Here is a 21,536-nt window from a genome sequence, read left to right on the forward strand (position 1 = left end):
GGCTGTGCTCAGCAGCAGAACACCACAAACAAAACCTCTGCCAACAGCTAAAACTGCTGGAGAGGTTCTCAGGGCATCAGCAGCAGCCTGTTTATCATCCTTCCCTGTCACTGGGGCTCCTTTCCCCAGCACACACTCTGCTCTATGTCCTGCTCCTCTCCTGCCCAGGCCAGGAGATGCTGCTGGAGCAGGTCCCACACCACTGCCTGGGCAGAGATTTTTCCCTGCCCCATTGGCCTGCCCATGCTGCTGCCCTGCCTGACACCTCTGGGCTCTGCCAGGTGAAGCTCTGAGAGGAAAGATCTGTCCTGCCCAGTGGGCCCTGGGCACCATCTGCTCATGCAGGCCAGGTCCTCACTCCCTCCTTCCCCAAGCAGAGGCCAGGCAGCAGCAGGCAGCTGGAAGTGCTGCTCAGGCCCAGGCAGTGCCAGAAGCACTTGAGCTTAGCAGCAGCCACAAACACTCAGCTGAACTCCAAGGCCCAGGGACTGCCTGAGGTGAAGCAAGAACCAGCAGGGAGGCTCCAGAGGAAGATCAGCAGAGAACCTCAGACTGTGCTGAAACTCTCTCAGGGTGGTCACCTGCCTTGGCTCCCCAGCTCACACTGACTCCTCCACAGCTGCCCTGCTGCTCTGGGGCTGGCTGCAGGCAGGGGAAGCTCCAGTCTGACTCTTCCCAGCCCTGCCTGAGGTGAGCTCCTCAAATCCTCCCCAGGAGGGAAGATCTTTGTGCTTCTCTCCTGTGCTTCTCTCCAAGGGCAGCCATGCACAGGCAGCTGAAGAGCAGCCCCTGGAGCAGGCAGAGCTGCACACACCAGGGAGCTGAGAAACCCAAGAGGCTCAAAGGTGAAAGCTGTGTGAGCCAAAGGGCTGGAGGTGACTCCTGAGCAAGGGAGAGAAGTGCAGGTGCCAGCTGCAGTGAGGCACTGGCACACAAAAGAGCAAAGCATGCAGGAAGCTGCTGCCCTGCTGCAGGCCACGGAGTGCACACAGGGTGGAGGAACCAGGCTGCTGCTCTGCTGCCCTCCATGAAAAGCAAGGATCCAGAGCTGAGAGCTCCCAGCACTCTGAGCTCCCCTGTGCTTGGGACTGCCCAGCAAATAGGAGGCATGGACACAGAATCCTAGAAGGGCTCAGCCTGGAAGGGACCTCAGAGGTCATCTGCTCCAAGCCCCTGCCATGGGCAGGGACATCTCCCACCAGCCCAGGCTGCTCCAGGCCTCATCCAGCCTGGTCCTGAACACCTCCACAGATGAGGCAGCCAGAGCCTCCCTGGGCAGCCTGTGCCAGAGTCTCACCACCCTCATACTAAAGAGTTTCTTAGCTCCACTCTAACCCTGCTCTGCCTCAGCTCCAAACCCTTCCCCCTTGGCCTGGCTCAGACCCCCTCAGCAGAAGTCTCTCTGCAGCCTTCCTGCAGGATCCCTTCAGGTGCTGGCAGCAGCTCTGAGGTCCCCCTGGAGCCTTCTCCTCTCTGGGCTGCACAGCCCCAGCTCCCTCAGCCTGTGCTCCCAGCAGAGCTGCTCCAGCCCTGGCAGCATCTCTGTGGCCTCCTCTGGCCTCTCTCCAGCAGCTCTGTGTCCTTCTCCTGCTGGGGACAGCAGAGCTGGAGGCAGGACTGGAGGGGAGGTCTGAGCACAGCAGAATAAAGCAGACCAAAGGCATTGCAGGGGGGCTGTGGGCAGGGCAGAAGCTGGCACCAAGCTGAGCCACTCTCACCTGTTCTCCTTCTCTTCTATGTCACTTGTACTGCTCAGTCTTCGGGGGGCTATGGTGGCAAGGTAGCTCTTGGTGTCTTTATCCTGCTGAAGCAAAAGAAGTCCTTCAGCTGCACATCTGTGACACCCCCAGCATGCTCTGTGACACATGTCTTCAACCCAGGAAGCCTTCTCCTGCCTAAGGACAACTGGTTGGAGGCATTCTCCTGGGCAGCACAAACACAGCCCAGCACCAAAGCATCCCTTCTGAGGAGCACTTCCTGCAGAGCATGCTGGGGAACAGCAGCAGCTTCAGCTGCAGCTACCTACAGCCCAGGGAAGAGCTTGGGTTGGAAAGCTCCTGAAGGGTCACCCAGTCCAACCTCCCTGCAGCCAGCAGGCACAGAATCAGAAACTCAGAGTGCTAAGGGGCTGGAAGGGACCTCTGGAGCCCATCCAGTCCCAGCCCCTGCCAGAGCAGAGCCACCCAGGGCAGGGCACACAGAGCCCAGCCAGGTGAGGCTGGAAAGGCTCCAGAGGAGACTCCAAACCTCTCTGGGCAGCCTGCTCCAGGCTCCAGCAGCCTCACACCAAAGAAGTTTGGCCTCCTGGTGAGGTGGAACTCCCTGGGCTCCAGTTTGTGTCCCTTGCTCCTTGTCCTGCCACAGGACAGCCCTGAGCAGGGCCTGGCCCCTGCTTGCTCCCCACCCCTCAAACGTTTATAACCATCAATCAGATTCCCTCTCAGCCTTTTCTTCTCCAGACCAAGCAGCCCCAGGGCTCTCAGTCTCTCTTCATCACACAGATGTTCCAGTCCCTTCCTCACAGCTCTCCACTGGAGTCTCCAGCAGATCCCTGTCTGGGGAGCCCAAACTGGAGGCAGTATTCCAGGTTGGGCCACACCAGGGCAGAGGAGAGAGGCAGGAGAACCTTTCTAGACCTGCTGGACATCTGCAACTAGAGCAGGTTGCTCAGAGCCCCAACCAGCCTGGCCTGCAGGGGTTCCAGGGGCAGCTACCTATGGGCAGGCAAGGTGCAGCCAGTGAGTATGAGGGGAGGGATGGGAGGGGATGGGATGGGAGTCACAAAGCAGCTGGTGGATACAGGAGGAACCCACGCAGGGAGCAGAGGAAGAGGCATTGTGCTGCTGGCTGCATTAGGCATTTTCTGGTCCAGAATAGGCTGTGTGAGGCTGCAGCCTTTGCTCTCTGGCAGCTGAGACCACAGTGAGCAGGAATCAGAACCGCAGAGCTGTCAGGCTTGGAAGGGAGCTCAAGGCTCAGCCAGCCCCAACCCCCTGCCATGGCCAGGGACACCTCACACCACAGCAGCTTGCTCACAGCCACCTCCAGCCTGGCTGCAAACACCTCCAGGCAGGAGGCTTCCACCACCTCCCTGGGCAGCCTGGGCCAGGCTCTCACCACCCTCCTGGGGAACAACTTCCTGACATCCAATCTCAGTCTCCCCATTTGGGGTAGCATTAGGTCAAAGGGACACCAAACTCCAAGAACAACTGAGAGGAGAGGAAGCATTTTCAAAAGTAGAAAGAACAAGAGGAAGTTTGGAGTGGGAATAAAATCCAGCAGTAACTCCAAACAGAAGGGAAAGGATCTCAAGCCTGTGAGGTAAAGTCTGCTCAACCAGAACCACAGAAGCATGGAATGGGTTGGGTTGGAAAGGACCTCAAAGCTCATCCAGCTCCAACCCTCTGCCATGGGCAGGGACACCTCCCACCAGCACAGCTTGCTCCAGGCTTTTAGGCTGGAGGTGAGGAGAAAGTTCTTCCCAGCCAGAGAGACTGGCCCTTGGGATGTGCTGCCCAGGGAGGTGGTGGAGTCCCCATCCCTGGAGGTGTTCCAGAGGGGATTGGATGTGGTACTTGGAGCCAGGGTTTGGTTGTCAGGAGGTGCTGGGGGACAGCTTGGACTTGCTGAGCTCTGAGGTCTTTTGCAGCCTGGTTGATTCTGATTCTAAGGCTTCATCCAGCCTGGTCCTGAACACCTCCAGGCAGGGCACAGCCACAGCCTCCCTGGGCAGCCTGTGCCAGGCTCTCCCCAGCCTCACTCTCAACAATCTCTTCCTCCTCTCCACTCTCACTCTCCCAGCTCAAAGCCATTGTTCCTCAGCCTGTCCCTCCCAGCCCTTGGCCCAAGTCCCTCCCCAGCTCTCCTGGAGCCCTTCAGCTCCTGCAAGGCTGCTCTGAGGTCTCCCTGGAGCCTTCTCCTCTCCAGGCTGCACAGCCCCAGCTCTCCCAGCCTGGCCCCACAGGGGAGGTTCTGCAGGCTCTGAGCATCTCTGTGGCCTCCTCTGGGCCCCCTCCAGCAGGCAGCATGCTCTGAGGCCTCCCTGCTGAGACCAGACCTTCTCTTTGTTGTCCAGGAGCACAGAGATGCGAGGGCTGGAGGAGGAGCGGTAGATGGAGGAGGTCTTCTCCCTCTGTGCCTCCCTGGTGGCTGCCACCTCGCTCAGCATGTTGTGGCTGCCAGTCTTGCGCAGCCCCAGCCGCCACGAGGCAGGGGACTCATCCTTCTGCTCCTCTGCCTTGCTGAGCCAGCTGAACTGTAGGGGAGAGAAAGGGACATTTGGAAGAGCTTGAGAGCACTGCCAGGCACAACCTAAGCTCTGCAGCGTTCCAGCAGGCCCCAGGTGGTGCTGGGTACCCCTGGCAAGGCAACCCGGAGCGACTCCGGGCTCCTGCTCAGCTGTGCCGGCTCAAGGTGACCTCACAGGGCTGCTGTGGTGCCCTCATCCCCAAGGACAGAGGATGAAAGGGACCTGGTGCTTTGTGCAGCTCCCTTGGCCTCCACAATGCCCTCCACAATGCCCTCCTCCAGCCTGGCAGCCAGAGGAGAAGCAAGAAAGCAGCTTTGCTCAGCAGCTGCTGAGGCAGGGGCAGTCGGCCAGCACAGGCAGACAAGCAGGGAGGTAATCAACCCTCCTGGGACTGGCTGCAAAGAAAGGCCTCACACAAATCAAGCTGGAGACAGGCCAGGAGAAGCCATTGGCAGGGAGCTGGAGCCCACAGCACTTAGGGAGACTGAGGGAACCTGGCTTGCTCAGCATGGAACAGAGGAGGCACAGAAAGGATTTCACTGCCCTGCTCTTGGGCAGTTGGCTTGGCAGAGGCTGGCTGTGGTGAATGGGGAAGGAGGAACAGTGGCCTGAAGGAAGACAGCCCTGCTGGGGGGAGTGCTGCTGCAGTGGGGCAGGCAGCAGGAGAGCAGAGCAGCTCCATCCTCAGAGACTGTTGGTTGCTCAGCTGGGCTCAGGTGGTTCAAAGCAGCAGGGCACTGGCTTGAAGCTGCTCCTGCTTTGAGTGAGAGCTTGGACTCCAGGCCTGCACAGCCCTGCTCCAGCCTAAACCTTCAACTGCCTGCTCCAGAGCAGAAGGGAGCCCAAAGCTCTCTGTCCCATGACAGGCATGTGTGAGCCCTCAAACACAGCTGCTTCAGCTCTGGGCACCAAGTCATCCAAGAGATGCCTACAGCCCCCAGGAGCAGAGCCTGGGCCCTGCAAGGGCCAGGGACCCAGCAGCAAGCTGTAAAGCAAAGCAGACATGAGGAGGCAAAGACCAGGACCCAAAGCACAGCAGCACCATAGCTCTGTGCTCCTGCAAGGGGCAAGCACACAGCTGGGCTCCACAGCTCCAAGGCAGAGAGGAAGAGGAAGAAGGTTCAGAGAAAGGCCAGGAGGATGAGGAGAGCAGGAGCTTTTGTGTGAGGAGCTCTGCAGTGTATCAGAGTTGCCAGGCTGAGAGAGGATCATGGCACACAAACCCACACAGGAGGGGGAAGGAGGATTCCCTGCTCCTTCCCATAAAGGAACTAAACCAAACCAGCCTGAGCCAGGCTTGAGGGAAGAGCAGCAGGGAGCTGTGTGTGATGTGCAAGCTGGAGAAGCCTTTGCCACTGCACATGCCAGGATTCCAAACACTGTGGGCACCCAAAATGTGATTGCCTCAGTTCCCAGGGGAGAAGCCCATCAGGGGCTCCTGAGCACAAAACCACCACAGGTTCAGCAGGTCCCTGAAAGGCAAACTGCTAGAAGACAGGAGAGAAGTCCAGGCAGATGCTGTGCCTGTGCTGGGCACTGCCAAGGGGAGGAGACTGGGCTGGACAAGGCTGCTATGGGCATGGGTGGATTACTGGAGCAGCTATCAGGAGGAAGTTCTTTGCTGCAGGAGTGGTCAGGGGTTGGCAGAGGCTGCCCAGGGAGGTGGTGGGGTCTCCATCCCTGGAGCTGTTCAAGAAATGAGCAGATGTGGCACTCTGGGACATGGTCTGGTGGTGATGGAGGTGTTGGGTAGAACTGGATGGTCTCAGAGGCCTTTTCCAACCTTAATGATTCTGTGATTGCTGTCCCACACTCTCCAGAGCACCTCTGCCAAGATGCAGAACAAAGGAGGCTGCTGGGGAGCTCTGCCCTCAGACTCACTCAAGGCTGCAAAGGTAAACTCAGCCCTGCAGTGCTGGAGCAATGCTCCTTAGCTAAGGGCCCTCCAGTGCAGATGCAGAGCTGAGCTGAGCTGTCCTCCCCTCACTCCAGCACTTCCACTCTGCTGAGCCACACAGCTCCCCTGGACACCTCCCTCAGAGAAAGCTCAAACCCACAGTGAGAGTGGTGTGCCCAGGGAGGTGGTGGAAGCCTCCTGGCTGGAGGTGTTTGCAGCCAGGCTGGAGGTGGCTGTGAGCAATCTGCTGTGGTGTGAGGTGTCCCTGCCCATGGCAGGGGCTTGGAGCTGGCTGAGCCTTGAGCTCCCTTCCAAGCCTGACAGCTCTGTGGTTCTATGAAAAGCTGCTTTCAGTGTGGGGGTCCCAGAGCCCTGGAGCAGGCTGCCCAGAGAGGCTGCAGTCTCCTTCTCTGAAGACCTCCCCACCTAGATGTGTTCCTGGGTGGCCCTGCCCTGGCAGGATGATCTCCAGAGGTCCCTTCCAACTCCTAACATGCTGTGATGCTGCAATTTCTGAGCATGGGAGCAGCACGAGGCTGGACAAGGGGAGAGCAGCAGAAGGGGAGAGCAGCACAAGAGGAGAGCAGCAGAAGGCAGCAAAAGGGGAGAGCAGCACAAGGCTGCACAAGGGGAGAGCAGCACAAGGGGAGAGCAGCACGAGGGGAGAGCAGCACAAGGGGAGAGCAGCACAAGGGGAGAGCAGCACAAGGCTGCACAAGGGGAGAGCAGCACAAGGGGAGAGCAGCACAAGGAGAGAGCAGCAGAAGGGGAGAGCAGCACAAGTCCTCTCACATTTTCCCATCTCAAACCCAGCCTGACAAAGAACTGCAGGAGAGTCAGACAGGGAGGAGAAGATGAAGCAGCTATCTTTGCACAGGGGCTCACTTCTATACCTTCCTTCTGGGTTAGACAGCTCAAATGAGGGAGAACAAAGCTCTGCAGCTGGGAAAAGGTTAATTGAAGTGCTCTCACTTCCCAGGAGCCTTCTACCTTTAATACTTCCCCTGCTCAGTCAGCCTGAGTTGAAGCAAGCCCAGAGGAGCTCCAGCTCCTTTGATCTGGATGAGAAGTGAGACTCAGCAGCTGGGTAAAAATAACAAGAATGTGACCAAGCAGGAAGTGTTCTCTCTGCCATGGCCCCAGTGCTTCAGGCCTGGCAAGGTGCTTGCCCTTCAGCCTCTACTGGGGGCAAAAAGAAGCCAGAAGCTAAGCTGCCAGTGCTCAGCAGACCACCGAGTCTCCTGGTGCCACCTAGCTGAGTGACAGCAGAGCTAGAGAGAGAACTCAGAGAGGGTTTCAGTAACTCACTTCCCCTTTAGGAAGCTTTCAGAGCTCAGCTGTCCAGTCAGATGCCAGCTTTATCCTCTCTGCTCTCTGGGCTGTAATGCCATGCCCCTGAATCAAGTCAGTGTGGCCAGCCAGAGGCACTTGGGATGAAGGTGGCAGATTCCCTGCTGATGATCAGCAGGACCCAGCTCCAGTGAAAGATCTCCTGTGGGTAGGAGGTTGGCATCAGCCACCCCAGAGCCAAGAGGAAGACAAAGCAGCTGCGGTGGGCAGGGTTGTGAATGGGCAATTTGCTCTGGAGGGCAAAGAGATCCAAGAGGAAGCTGCTCCTGAGCAGCCTCCTTCGTGCCAGGCCTGCCCTGCTCTCAGCACAGCACCTCCCCCACGCTGTCCCAAGCCCAAGCCTTGCAGCTCCTCTCTGGATTGGGTTTCAGAGCATCCAGGGTTCACCACCTGAGCTATTAACCACTGGAATAAACTCCCAGGGGAGGTTCTGCATTCCCCTGCATGAGGCAGTTCCAAGGCCCAGCTTGGCAGGGGGCTGGGCCAGCTCATTTCAACCCTGAAAGCTTGGACCTGGATGGTGCTTGAGGTCCCTCCCAGCCTGGCATTGGGTGACTCTAGGAATCCATTTCCCAGCACAACCTCCTGCAGCACTGCAGCACTTCCCCAGCCCTGCTGCAGCCCCCCCTGGTTGCAGCCACTTACTCTTCTGGCAGATGCAGTGAAGGAGTTTGGCTCAGGTGCAGGAATTTGCTCAGTGATGCTAGGCCTGGTTTCATGGCTGGAGTGGTTGGCAAAGGACTCTTCCTTCCTCTCTGCAATTTCAAACAAGAAGAGAAACCAAATGTTTCAGTGTGGCACTCCCAGGGCCCTCCCTTGAGCCCTGAACCCAGCTCAGCACCACTGCCACCTCAGCAGGGCTCACACCATGAAGATGCCACCAGGGCCACCCAGGGATTTCTGCAAGGAGGCTTCCCCCTGGCTCAGCAACTTTATGGGCACCAGGCAAAGCTTTTGAGTTTCAACCCCCAAGGACAAACAAGGACCTTTGGTGAGAGCACCTTCAGGAGGCCAGAGAGGTTTTGTTCATTCAGAGCTTTGCTCCTCCCCTGTAGAGATTGGGAGGAGCAGGAGGACATGGAGCACAGGGGCAGGGGAATGGGCATGGAGCACAGGGCAGGGGCAGGGAGAACAGGACAGAGGCAGGGAGTGCAGGCAGCGCAGGGAGCACAGGGGCAGGGAGCGCAGGGAGAGCAGGGAGCGCAGGGGCAGGGAGTGCAGGGGCAGGGAGGGCAGGGGCAGGGAGGGCAGGGGCAGGGAGCACAGGGGCAGGGAGCACAGGGGCAGGGAGGGCAGGGGCAGGGAGCACAGGGGCAGGGGCAGGGAGCACAGGGGCAGGGAGCGCAGGGGCAGGGAGCGCAGGGGCAGGGAGGGCAGGGGCAGGGAGCACAGGGGCAGGGGCAGGGAGCACAGGGGCAGGGGCAGGGAGCACAGGGGCAGGGAGCGCAGGGGCAGGGAGCGCAGGGGCAGGGAGCGCAGGGGCAGGGAGGGCAGGGGCAGGGAGCACAGGGAGCGCAGGGGCAGGGAGCACAGGGGCAGGGAGCACAGGGAGCACAGGGAGTGCAGGCCAGGGAGCGCAGGGGCAGGGAGCAAAGGGCAGGGAGTGCAGGGGCAGGGAGCGCAGGGGCAGGGAGTGCAGGGAGCGCAGGGAGCACAGGGGCAGGGAGCGCAGGGAGCACAGGGGCAGGGAGCGCAGAGGGCGCAGGGGCAGGGAGCGCAGGGAGCACAGGGGCAGGGAGCACAGGGAGCACAGGGGCAGGGAGCACAGGGGCAGGGAGCACAGGGAGCACAGGGGCAGGGAGTGCAGGGGCAGGGAGAGCAGGGGCAGGGAGCGCAGGGAGCACAGGGGCAGGGAGCGCAGGGAGCACAGGGGCAGGGAGTGCAGGGGCAGGGAGAGCAGGGGCAGGGAGCGCAGGGAGCACAGGGGCAGGGAGCACAGGGAGCACAGGGGCAGGGAGCACAGGGAGCACAGGGGCAGGGAGCGCAGGGAGCACAGGGGCAGGGAGCACAGGGAGCACAGGGGCAGGGAGTGCACGGGCAGGGAGAGCAGGGGCAGGGAGCACAGGGGCAGGGAGGGCAGGGCCAGGGAGGGCAGGGGCAGGGAGCGCAGGGGCAGGGAGGGCAGGGGCAGGGAGCGCAGGGGCAGGGAGGGCAGGGGCAGGGAGCGCAGGGGCAGGGAGGGCAGGGGCAGGGAGCGCAGGGGCAGGGAGCACAGGGGCAGGGAGCGCAGGGGCAGGGAGGGCAGGGGCAGGGAGCACAGGGGCAGAGGGCAGGTCCCCAAGTGGGGCCAGAGGTGGATTGCACTGCAGGGATCTGCTGCAGCTGTTCCTGCTGCTGGGCAGAGCTCTGTCCTGGTCTACAGCAGAAGCCTTTTTTCTATGCAGAACTGGGGACTGCTTCCCAACCAAAACCTTCACAGGGCTCAAAGTCAGCTCAGCCCACCCTGCCCAAGCTCACAGCTGGCTCCCAGACAGCTGCAAGCCTCTGTGTGACATTTGTTGGGGTCCCTATGCACCATGCCAGCCATGGGAACATCCCTCAGACACGACCAGGGAGACTAAGCAGCAGCTGCCTCAGGCCCAGGAGTGCAGAGGGCTCCAGGACAGGCTCAGCACCAACCACAGCCACGTGCAAGGTGCCTGAGGAAGGATGGATCCACACCCCAGAGCCATGCTTCCCTCTGGCAGCTGTGAGTGGGTCTGACACAACAAAGCCATGGCAAGTGCAGGCAGCCAGAGAGCAGCAGCACAGAGAGCTGTGCAGTGAGCAGCATCTGCTGGCACACACACAGAGCACTCAGCGTGGAGCTGCTGGGAGGGAGGCAGCTGGGAGCACCAAGGTCAGCCTGGCTGCCAGAAACCTCCTCAGAGGACATGGAGAGCAGGAAAGAGCAAGCCAAGAGAAACACTGCAGGGCAAGAGGCAGGCACAGGACTGACACAGACCCAGGAGGAAAGAGGCAAAGAGCAGCATGGCAGGGAGGGCTCAGAACTTGCCCCACAGCCACTGAGCAGAGCATGGCATGGCTGGAGCCCAGCTCTGATGCTCTGCTCTTCTGAACAGCCCTTAGGAAGTGGCAGGAGGTGACCTACTGCTCCTTGGAGCCTGGCCTGGCACCCAGCCCCCAGGGAGATGCCCAGAGACAGAACACCACACTCGGCACTTGCTGATTTGTTGTAGAGCAGGGGAGAGCCCTGGGCACTGAAGGAGGGGCAGCTAAGCCCTGCCCTGCCCTGTCCTGCCCTGCCCTGCCCTGCCCTGTCCTGCCCTGCCCTGCCCTGTCCTGCCCTGCCCTGCCCTGCCCTGCCTTGCCCTGCCCTGCCCTGCCTTGCCCTGCCCTGCCCTGCCTTGCCCTGCCCTGTCCTGCCCTGCCCTGTCCTGCCTTGCCCTGCCCTGCCCTGCCTTGCCCTGCCCTGCCCTGCCTTGCCCTGCCCTGTCCTGCCCTGCCCTGCCCTGCCCTGCCTTGCCCTGCCCTGCCCTGCCCTGCCCTGCCTTGCCCTGCCCTGCCCTGCCTTGCCCTGCCCTGTCCTGCCCTGCCCTGCCCTGTCCTGCCCTGCCCTGCCCTGTCCTGCCCTGTCCTGCCCTGTCCTGCCTTGCCCTGCCCTGCCCTGCCTTGCCCTGCCCTGTCCTGCCCTGCCCTGTCCTGCCCTGCCCTGCCTTGCCCTGCCCTGTCCTGCCCTGCCCTGCCCTGCCCTGTCCTGCCTTGCCCTGCCCTGCCCTGTCCTGCCCTGTCCTGCCCTGCCCTGCCCTGCCCTGCCCTTCCCTGCCCTGCCCTGCCCTGCCCTTCCCTGCCCTGCCCTGTCCTGTCCTGCCCTTCCCTTCCCTGCCCTGCCCTGTCCTGTCCTGCCCTTCCCTTCCCTGCCCTGCCTTGCCCTGCCCTGCCTTGCCCTGCCCTGCCCTGCCCTGCCCTGCCCTGCCCTGCCTTGCCCTGCCCTGTCCTGCCCTGCCCTGTCCTGCCCTGTCCTGCCCTGTCCTGTCCTGCCCTTCCCTGCCCTGCCCTTCCCTGCCCTGCCCTGTCCTGTCCTGCCCTTCCCTTCCCTGCCCTGCCTTGCCCTGCCCTGCCCTGTCCTTCCCTGCCCTGCCCTGTCCTTCCCTGTCCTGCCCTGCCCTTCCCTTCCCTGCCCTGCCTTGCCCTGCCCTGCCCTGCCCTGCCCTTCCCTTCCCTGCCCTGCCCTGCCCTGCCCTGTCCTTCCCTGCCCCTTCCCTGCCCTGCCCTGTCCTTCCCTGCCCTTCTCTGCCCTGCCCTGCCCTGCCCTTCCCTTCCCTGCCCTGCCCTTCCCTGCCCTGCCCTGCCCTGTCCTTCCCTGCCCCTTCCCTGCCCTGCCCTGCCCTTCCCTGCCCTGCCCTGTCCTTCCCTGCCCTTCTCTGCCCTGCCCTGCCCTGCCCTTCCCTTCCCTGCCCTGCCCTGTCCTTCCCTGCCCTGCCCTTCCCTGCCCCTTCCCTTCCCTGCCCTGCCCTGTCCTTCCCTGCCCTGCCCTTCCCTGCCCTGCCCTTCCCTGCCCTGCCCTGCCCTGCCCTATCCTGCCCTGTCCTGCCCTGCCCTGCCCTGCCTTGCCCTGCCCTGCCCTGCCCTGTTCTGCACTTCCCTGCCCTGCCTTGCCCTGCCCTGCCCTGTCCTGCCCTTCCCTGCCCTGTCCTGCCCTTCTCTGCCCTTCCGTGCCCTGCCTTGCCCTGCCCTTCCCTGCCCTGTCCTTCCCTGCCCTGCCCTTCCCTGCCCTGCCCTGCCCTGCCCTGCCCTGCCCTGCCCTGCCCTGCCCTTCCCTGCCCTGCCCTGCCCTGCCCTGCCCTTCCCTGCCTTGTCCTGCCCTGCCCTGCCAGCCAGCAGGCTTCCCAGGCTGGGCTGGGTGCTGGCTGGAGGCTGCTGTGGAAGCTTCAGGCCACAGGTCAGCTCTGAAGGTCAAGCCTGGTCACAGGGGCAGAAGCCTAAGTGGTAATGCCAGAGCTCTGACTGGGAGCAGTGTGACTGAAGGCAACCAAGCAGCTGCAGGAGGAGGAGAGGCAGAGGGCCCTGCACCAGCAGAGACAAAGCACAGCCCCAGGCACTGCTGGCTGGAGGGCAGGAGCCACAGCTCCTCCTGCTCCTGCTCCAGCAGCACACACTCCAAGTGCCAGGCAAGGGTCACAGGTGAGGAGCAGTTCACCTTCCCCACACTTGGTGAGACTGAAAAGTTTGCTGCTGCCCCCAAGCTGTGTGGTGCTGGATTCACTGCAGGGCAGGGATCCATCCAGAGGGATCTTGACAGGCTTGAGAAGTGGCCAGGGCCAGCTGCAGGAGGGGCAACAAGGCACAGGGCAAGGGCCTACCCCAGGCACAGACCCAGGCTGGGTGCAGAGGGGGTTGAGAGCAGCCCTGGAGAAAGAGCCTTGGGGCTGCTGGGTGCTGAGCAGCTCCCCAGGAGCCAGCAGAGCCTCCTGCAGCCCTCAGGCAGCTGTGTGCTGGCTGCAGCCAGAGCAGGGTGGGCAGAGGGCAGCAGAGGGGATTCTGCCCCTGGGCTCTGCCCTGCTCAGACCTCACCTCCAGTCCTGCCTCCAGCTCTGCTGTCCCCAGCAGCAGAAGGACACAGAGCTGCTGGAGAGAGGCCAGAGGAGGCCACAGAGATGCTGCCAGGGCTGGAGCAGCTCTGCTGGGAGCACAGGCTGAGGGGGCTGGGGACAAAGGTCCCTTCCAACCTGAGTCAGTCTGTGATTCTGGTTTGGCATCAAGGTTTTGGGGGGCTGTGGTTTTCTGCTTCTCTGTTTGATTGCTCTGGGGGGGGTTGGGTGGTTGTTGAGTTTGTTCTTCACACAACCTCTCAGAGCTTCCCTGCCCTGCTCTCATTCCCTTAATTCACACTCATTAAGTCCTGGAAGCTACCAGCACAGATCACACCCAGGGAGTTTGACACTGCTGTGGCTTTGTGCTTCCAGACAGGCAATGCCAGAGTGTGACCTGGCCCCCAGAGGGCTGAAGGGGCACTGAGGCACTCAGCTTCCTTGCTTTGAGCAGCACCTGCAAGCAGACAGAGCACCCTGCAGCACCCCAGGACGTTCCCTGCTCCCCTCTCCTCCTCCCACAGCCTCTGCAAAGCCAAACTGATCACAGCCTGAGACCCTCCAAAACTGCGCCCAGCTCTGGAGCCCTCAACACAGCAAGGACCTGGAGCTGATGGAGAGGGTCCAGGGGAGGCCATGGAAATGGTCAGGGGGTTGGAGCAGCTCTGCTGTGAGGCCAGGCTGAGGGGGCTGGGGGTGTTCAGCCTGGGGAGGAGAAGGCTCTGGGTAGACCTAAGAGAAACATTCCAGTACCTGAAGGGGCTACAGGAAAGCTGCTGGGGAGAGACTGCTCCCAAAGGGCTGCAGGGCCAGGCCCAGGGGCAATGGCTTCAAAGCAGAGCAGAGCAGATTGAGATTGGATGTGAGGAACAAGGTCTGCAGCAGGAGGCTGCTGGAACACTGCAGCAGGTTGCCCAGGGAGGGGGTTTGAGGCTCCAGCCCTGGAGATCTTCCAGGTGAGGCTGGAGGGGGCTCTGGGCAGCCTGCTCCAGTGGAGGATGTCCCTGCTGAGTGCAGGGGTTGGACTGGCTGAGCTTTGGAGCTCCCTCCCAACCCAGAGCATTCTGTGATGCTATGAAAACATTGCTCAAAATAACCTTCTGCCTCCTGCCCCCAGCTCCTGCTCCCAGCTCCTGCCCTGCCTCCTGCCCCCAGCTCCTGCCCTGCCTCCTGCCCCCAGCTCCTGCCCCCAGCTCCTGCCCTGCCTCCTGCCCTGCCTCCTGCCCCCAGCTCCTGCCCTGCCTCCTGCCCTGCCTCCTGCTCCCAGCTCCTGCCCTGCCTCCTGCCCTGCCTCCTGCCCCCAGCTCCTGCCCTGCCTCCTGCCCCCAGCTCCTGCCCCCAGCTCCTGCCCTGCCTCCTCCTGCCCTGCCTCCTGCCCCCAGCTCCTGCTCCCAGCTCCTGCCCCCAGCTCCTGCCCTGCCTCCTGCCCTGCTTCCTGCCCTGCCTCCTGCCCCCAGCTCCTGCCCTGCCTCCTGCCCCCAGCTCCTGCCCTGCCTCCTGCTCCCAGCTCCTGCCCTGCCTCCTGCTCCCAGCTCCTGCCCCCAGCTCCTGCCCTGCCTCCTGCTCCCAGCTCCTGCCCTGCCTCCTGCCCTGCCTCCTGCCCCCAGCTCCTTCTCCCAGCTCCTGCCCTGCCTCCTGCCCTGCCTCCTGCCCTGCCTCCTGCTCCCAGCTCCTGCCCTGCCTCCTGCTCCCAGCTCCTGCCCCCAGCTCCTGCCCTGCCTCCTGCTCCCAGCTCCTGCCCTGCCTCCTGCCCCCAGCTCCTGCCCTGCCTCCTGCCCTGCCTCCTGCCCTGCCTCCTGCTCCCAGCTCCTGCCCTGCCTCCTGCCCCCAGCTCCTGCCCTGCCTCCTGCCCTGCCTCCTGCTCCCAGCTCCTGCCCTGCCTCCTGCTCCCAGCTCCTGCCCCCAGCTCCTGCCCTGCCTCCTGCCCCCAGCTCCTGCCCTGCCTCCTGCTCCCAGCTCCTGCCCCCAGCTCCTGCCCTGCCTCCTGCTCCCAGCTCCTGCCCTGCCTCCTGCTCCCAGCTCCTGCCCTGCCTCCTGCCCCCAGCTCCTGCCCCCAGCTCCTGCCCTGCTTCCTGCCCTGCCTCCTGCTCCCAGCTCCTGCCCTGCCTCCTGCTCCCAGCTCCTGCTCCCAGCTCCTGCCCTGCTTCCTGCCCTGCCTCCTGCCCCCAGCTCCTGCCCTGCCTCCTGCCCCCAGCTCCTGCCCTGCCTCCTGCCCCCAGCTCCTGCTCCCAGCTCCTGCTCCCAGCTCCTGCCCCCAGCTCCTGCCCTGCCTCCTGCTCCCAGCTCCTGCTCCCAGCTCCTGCTCCCAGCTCCTGCCCTGCCTCCTGCCCCCAGCTCCTGCCCTGCCTCCTGCCCCCAGCTCCTGCCCTGCCTCCTGCTCCCAGCTCCTGCCCTGCCTCCTGCCCCCAGCTCCTGCCCCCAGCTCCTGCCCTGCCTCCTGCCCTGCCTCCTGCTCCCAGCTCCTGCCCTGCCTCCTGCCCCCAGCTCCTGCCCTGCCTCCTGCCCCCAGCTCCTGCTCCCAGCTCCTGCTCCCAGCTCCTGCCCCCAGCTCCTGCCCTGCCTCCTGCTCCCAGCTCCTGCTCCCAGCTCCTGCTCCCAGCTCCTGCCCTGCCTCCTGCCCCCAGCTCCTGCCCTGCCTCCTGCTCCCAGCTCCTGCCCTGCCTCCTGCCCCCAGCTCCTGCTCCCAGCTCCTGCTCCCAGCTCCTGCCCTGCCTCCTGCCCCCAGCTCCTGCCCTGCCTCCTGCCCCCAGCTCCTGCCCTGCCTCCTGCTCCCAGCTCCTGCCCTGCCTCCTGCCCTGCTTCCTGCTCCCAGCTCCTGCCCTGCTTCCTGCTCCCAGCTCCTGCCCTGCCTGCTGCCCTGCCTCCTGCTCCCAGCTCCTGCTCCCAGCTCCTGCCCTGCCTCCTGCCCCCAGCTCCTGCCCCCAGCTCCTGCCCTGCCTCCTGCCCTGCCTCCTGCCCCCAGCTCCTTCTCCCAGCTCCTGCCCTGCCTCCTGCCCCCAGCTCCTGCCCTGCCTCCTGCTCCCAGCTCCTGCCCTGCCTCCTGCCCCCAGCTCCTGCTCCCAGCTCCTGCTCCCAGCTCCTGCCCTGCCTCCTGCTCCCAGCTCCTGCCCTGCCTCCTGCCCCCAGCTCCTGCCCTGCCTCCTGCTCCCAGCTCCTGCCCTGCTTCCTGCTCCCAGCTCCTGCCCTGCTTCCTGCTCCCAGCTCCTGCCCTGCCTGCTGCCCTGCCTCCTGCTCCCAGCTCCTGCTCCCAGCTCCTGCCCTGCTTCCTGCCCCCAGCTCCTGCTCCCAGCTCCTGCCCTGCCTCCTGCCCCCAGCTCCTGCCCTGCCTCCTGCTCCCAGCTCCTGCCCTGCCTCCTGCCCCCAGCTCCTGCCCTGCCTCCTGCCCCCAGCTCCTGCCCTGCCTCCTGCTCCCAGCTCCTGCCCTGCCTCCTGCCCTGCTTCCTGCTCCCAGCTCCTGCCCTGCCTCCTGCTCCCAGCTCCTGCTCCCAGTTCCTGCCCCCAGCTCCTGCCCTGCCTCCTGCCCTGCCTCCTGCCCTGCCTCCTGCTCCCAGTTCCTGCCCTGCCTCCTGCTCCCAGCTCCTGCCCCCAGCTCCTGCCCTGCCTCCTGCCCTGCTTCCTGCTCCCAGCTCCTGCCCTGCCTCCTGCTCCCAGCTCCTGCTCCCAGCTCCTGCCCTGCCTCCTGCCCTGCTTCCTGCTCCCAGCTCCTGCCCTGCCTCCTGCTCCCAGCTCCTGCTCCCAGTTCCTGCCCCCAGCTCCTGCCCTGCCTCCTGCCCTGCCTCCTGCCCTGCCTCCTGCTCCCAGTTCCTGCCCTGCCTCCTGCTCCCAGCTCCTGCCCCCAGCTCCTGCCCTGCCTCCTGCCCTGCTTCCTGCTCCCAGCTCCTGCCCTGCCTCCTGCTCCCAGCTCCTGTCCCCAGCTCCTGCCCTGCCTCCTGCCCCCAGCTCCTGCCCTGCCTCCTGCTCCCAGCTCCTGCCCTGCCTCCTGCCCCCAGCTCCTGCCCCCAGCTCCTGCCCTGCCTCCTGCTCCCAGCTCCTGCCCTGCCTCCTGCCCTGCCTCCTGCTCCCAGCTCCTGCTCCCAGCTCCTGCCCTGCCTCCTGCTCCCAGCTCCTGCCCTGCCTCCTGCTCCCAGCTCCTGCCCTGCCTCCTGCTCCCAGCTCCTGCCCTGCTTCCTGCTCCCAGCTCCTGCCCTGCCTCCTGCCCTGCCTCCTGCTCCCAGCTCCTGCTCCCAGCTCCTGCCCTGCCTCCTGCTCCCAGCTCCTGCCCTGCTTCCTGCTCCCAGCTCCTGCCCTGCCTCCTGCCCTGCCTCCTGCTCCCAGCTCCTGCCCTGCCTCCTGCCCCCAGCTCCTGCCCCCAGCTCCTGCTCCCAGCTCCTGCCCTGCCTCCTGCCCCCAGCTCCTGCCCCCAGCTCCTGCTCCCAGCTCCTGCCCTGCCTCCTGCCCCCAGCTCCTGCCCCCAGCTCCTGCTCTCAGTTCCTGCTCCCAGCTCCTGCCCCCAGCTCCTGCCCCCAGCTCCTGCTCCCAGCTCCTGCCCTGCCTCCTGCTCCCAGCTCCTGCTCCCAGCTCCTGCCCCCAGCTCCTGCCCTGCCTCCTGCCCCCAGCTCCTGCCCTGCCTCCTGCCCCCAGCTCCTGCCCTGCCTCCTGCTCCCAGCTCCTGCCCCCAGCTCCTGCCCTGCCTCCTGCCCTGCTTCCTGCTCCCAGCTCCTGCCCTGCCTCCTGCTCCCAGCTCCTGCTCCCAGCTCCTGCCCTGACTCCTGTCCCCAGCTCCTGCCCTGCCTCCTGCCCCCAGCTCCTGCCCTGCCTCCTGCTCCCAGCTCCTGCCCTGCCTCCTGCCCCCAGCTCCTGCCCCCAGCTCCTGCCCTGCCTCCTGCTCCCAGCTCCTGCCCTGCCTCCTGCCCTGCCTCCTGCTCCCAGCTCCTGCTCCCAGCTCCTGCCCTGCCTCCTGCTCCCAGCTCCTGCCCTGCCTCCTGCTCCCAGCTCCTGCCCTGCCTCCTGCTCCCAGCTCCTGCCCTGCTTCCTGCTCCCAGCTCCTGCCCTGCCTCCTGCCCTGCCTCCTGCTCCCAGCTCCTGCTCCCAGCTCCTGCCCTGCCTCCTGCTCCCAGCTCCTGCCCTGCTTCCTGCTCCCAGCTCCTGCCCTGCCTCCTGCCCTGCCTCCTGCTCCCAGCTCCTGCCCTGCCTCCTGCCCCCAGCTCCTGCCCCCAGCTCCTGCTCCCAGCTCCTGCCCTGCCTCCTGCCCCCAGCTCCTGCCCCCAGCTCCTGCTCCCAGCTCCTGCCCTGCCTCCTGCCCCCAGCTCCTGCCCCCAGCTCCTGCTCTCAGTTCCTGCTCCCAGCTCCTGCCCCCAGCTCCTGCCCCCAGCTCCTGCTCCCAGCTCCTGCCCTGCCTCCTGCTCCCAGCTCCTGCTCCCAGCTCCTGCCCCCAGCTCCTGCCCTGCCTCCTGCCCCCAGCTCCTGCCCTGCCTCCTGCCCCCAGCTCCTGCCCTGCCTCCTGCTCCCAGCTCCTGCCCTGCCTCCTGCCCTGCCTCCTGCTCCCAGCTCCTGCCCTGCCTCCTGCCCCCAGCTCCTGCCCTGCCTCCTGCCCTGCCTCCTGCTCCCAGCTCCTGCTCCCAGCTCCTGCCCCTTCAGGCACTGGAAGGTTGCTCTTAGGTCTACCCAGAGCCTTCTCCTCTCCAGGCTGCACTCCCCAAGGTACCACCTTGGATGCCTGGAGCCTGATGCCTTGGGGAGAGCCTGGCACAGGCTGCCCAGGGAGGCTATGGCTGTGTCCTGCCTGCAGGTGTTCAGGACCAGGCTGGATGAGGCCCTGAGCAAGCTGTGCTGGGGGGAGGTGTCCCTGGGCATGGCAGGGGGCTGGAGCTGGCTGAGCTTTGAGCTCCCTTCCAACCCAACCATTCTGTGACTCCATGAATCTCAAAGGCAGAAGGAGCTGCAGCAAAGCAGCACAGGGAGGGGAAGTGCCAGGGAGGGCAACAGCCAGGCTGGGTACAGAGGCTGGGAACCCAAGAGCAAATCTCTTGAGCCATGAATCATTGCCTGAATGCCTTTTGTCCTGGGGCTGGTTTAGCTTCAGCTGTTTGCAGCAGGTTAGCTCAGAGCCTGAACTCACTGAGGTGCCCTGCTCTGGCTCCACACAGACCCTGCCACTGCTGAAGGCTCCTGAGCTGCTCCTGAGCCAGTGCCACACCAGCAGAAGCTCCACTTGCAGCCACACTCTCTGTAGAGGTCACAAGAGCTGGCCCAGGGCTGTCCAGGGCTGTCCAGGGCTGCTCTCTTATTTATGCAGCAAATCAGAGAAGTATTGGGGAGTGAAGGGAGCTCAAGGCTCAGCCAGCTCCAAGCCCCTGCCATGGCCAGGGACACCTCACACCACAGCAGCTTGCTCACAGCCACCTCCAACCTGGCTGCAAACACCTCCAGGCAGGAGGCTTCCACCACCTCCCTGGGCAGCCTGGGCCAGGCTCTCACCACCCTCCTGGCCAACAACTTCTTCCTCACAGCCAAGCTCCATCTCCCCACTTCTAGTTCTGCTCCATCCCCCCCAGCCCTATCCCTCCCTCACACCCTCCAAAGTCCCTCCCCAGCTTTCCTGCAGCCCCCTGCAGCTCCTGGCAGGCCACAAGGAGGTCTCCTGGGAGCCTTCTCCTCTCCAGCCTGCACAACCCCAACTCTCTCAGGCTGTCTGCAGAGCAGAGCAGCTCCAGCCCTCTGCTCCTCCTCCTGGCCCTGCTCTGGACACCTTCCAGCCCCTCCAGAGCCTTCCTGGCACAGAGGCTCCAGAGCTGGCCCCAGAGCTGCAGCTGTGGGCTCAGCAGAGTGGAGCAGAGGGGCAGAATCCCCTCCCTGGCCCTGCTGGCTCTGCTTCTGCCGCCTGCCTGCTGCCACCACCTCATGTAAGGGCCACAAGGTGATGTCAGCCTGCTCCTGTTGCACCCAAACAGCTTTTGTGCCCAGCAGCCCTGCAAGGCCCAGCCAGGCCTCCCCACAGCTCTCTCCCTGCTCAAGAGCTGACAGTTCCACTGGCACAGGAAGCTTGCAGGGCAAACCTCTGCCCTCCCCTCCCTGCCAGCACTTCCTCAGAGGCCTTCTGAGCCGGGGGCCAAGCAAGCTGCTGCTCCAGGCAGCTTAACCATGAGGCACCCCAGGGCCCAGCTCTGCTGGCAGCAACATTCAGCCCAGCTCCTGGCTTGCTGCAGGATTCAGAGCCTTTATTTAGCCTTCTGTGCTGCACACAGTCCCTGAGCAGACTGATCAAGGATGGGAAAGGGAGAGGAGCAGGATGGCAGCTCTGAGCTGCAGTGGGAGGCTGCTGTGACTCAAAGGCTTTCATCCTTGTTTCCCACTCTCCTGCAGTGATTGCACAGCACAGGCAGGAGAGTTCCTCTCCTCTCTAATTACACAGAGCAGCCTCAGCCCTTCCTTCCACTCCTCTGAGCCCAACACAACAGCCTATTGTCCTCCTACATGTTCCACTGCTCCTCTGCCATCCTGCACTACCTGAAGGACTCAGCCTGGAACTGGCCAAGCACAAAGCTCTGCTGCTGCAGAGCAAGCTGGGAACAGGGAGGCCCCTGCAGCTCAGAGGCAGCTGGAAGCAGACACTCCAACACTGTCCACAGCTTTGCCTTTGTGCAGAAGTGATGCTCCAGGAAGAGCTCTCAGGGCAGCTCTTCCAGTGCAGGAGCTGAACAGCTCTGACCATGCCAGAGCAGCTCTGGCAGCAGCACTCTCAGCAGGTCTGTAACAGCCAAGCCAAGAAAACCCAAACCAGAGGCAGCTCTCAAGCTGAAGCCCTCCAGTGCTGAGCTCCCTCTGACATCCCAGGCTGCCCCAAGCCTTGCTGAGCTCCCTGGGACATCCCAGGCTGCCCCAAGCCTTGCTGAGCTCCCTCTGACATCCCAGGCTGCCCCAAGCCCTGCTGAGCTCCCTCGGACATCCCAGGCTGCCCCAGGCCTTGCTGAGCTCCCTGGGACATCCCAGGCTGCCCCAAGCCTTGCTGAGCTCCCTGGGACATCCCAGGCTGCCCCAAGCCTTGCTGAGCTCCCTCTGACATCCCAGGCTGCCCCAAGCCTTGCTGAGCTCCCTGGGACATCCCAGGCTGCCCCAAGCCTTGCTGAGCTCCCTGGGACATCCCAGGCTGCCCTAAGCCTTGCTGAGCTCCCTCTGACATCCCAGGCTGCCCTAAGCCTTGCTGAGCTCCCTGGGACATCCCAGGCTGCCCCAAGCATTGCTGAGCTCCCTCTGACATCCCAGGCTGCCCTAAGCCTTGCTGAGCTCCCTGGGACATCCCAGGCTGCCCCAAGCCTTGCTGAGCTCCCTCTGACATCCCAGGCTGCCCTAAGCCTTGCTGAGCTCCCTGGGACATCCCAGGCTGCCCCAAGCCTTGCTGAGCTCCCTGGGACATCCCAGGCTGCCCTAAGCCTTGCTGAGCTCCCTCTGACATCCCAGGCTGCCCCAAGCCTTGCTGAGCTCCCTGGGACATCCCAGGCTGCCCCAAGCCTTGCTGAGCTCCCTCTGACAT

The 21,536-nt window shown here is 63.9% G+C and overlaps 1 protein-coding gene across 9 annotated transcripts in view; it reads right to left on the reverse strand.

The window, feature by feature from the left end:
- Positions 1 to 21,536, reverse strand: part of PPP1R12B (protein phosphatase 1 regulatory subunit 12B) — a 206,482-nt gene that overhangs the window by 104,443 nt on the left and 80,503 nt on the right. For 8 of the 9 annotated variants that reach the window (XR_010990646.1, XM_068164658.1, XM_068164656.1 and 5 more), the window contains exons 9-11: positions 8,142 to 8,251; positions 4,058 to 4,255; positions 1,719 to 1,804 (exon numbers count right to left, since the gene is read on the reverse strand). Coding sequence is in view for 8 of the 9 variants with exons in the window: in XM_068164658.1 (XP_068020759.1) it covers positions 1,719 to 1,804; positions 4,058 to 4,255; positions 8,142 to 8,251 (394 nt within the window). In the remaining variant the exon portion in view is untranslated. The remainder of the gene's footprint in view (positions 1 to 1,718; positions 1,805 to 4,057; positions 4,256 to 8,141; positions 8,252 to 21,536) is intronic. The other variant, XM_068164654.1, reaches the window with a different exon arrangement.

This window comes from Melanerpes formicivorus, unplaced genomic scaffold, assembly GCF_026170545.1.
Source record: "Melanerpes formicivorus ecotype bairdi unplaced genomic scaffold, bMelFor1.0.p_v2 SCAF_82, whole genome shotgun sequence".
NCBI lineage: Eukaryota > Metazoa > Chordata > Aves > Piciformes > Picidae > Melanerpes > Melanerpes formicivorus.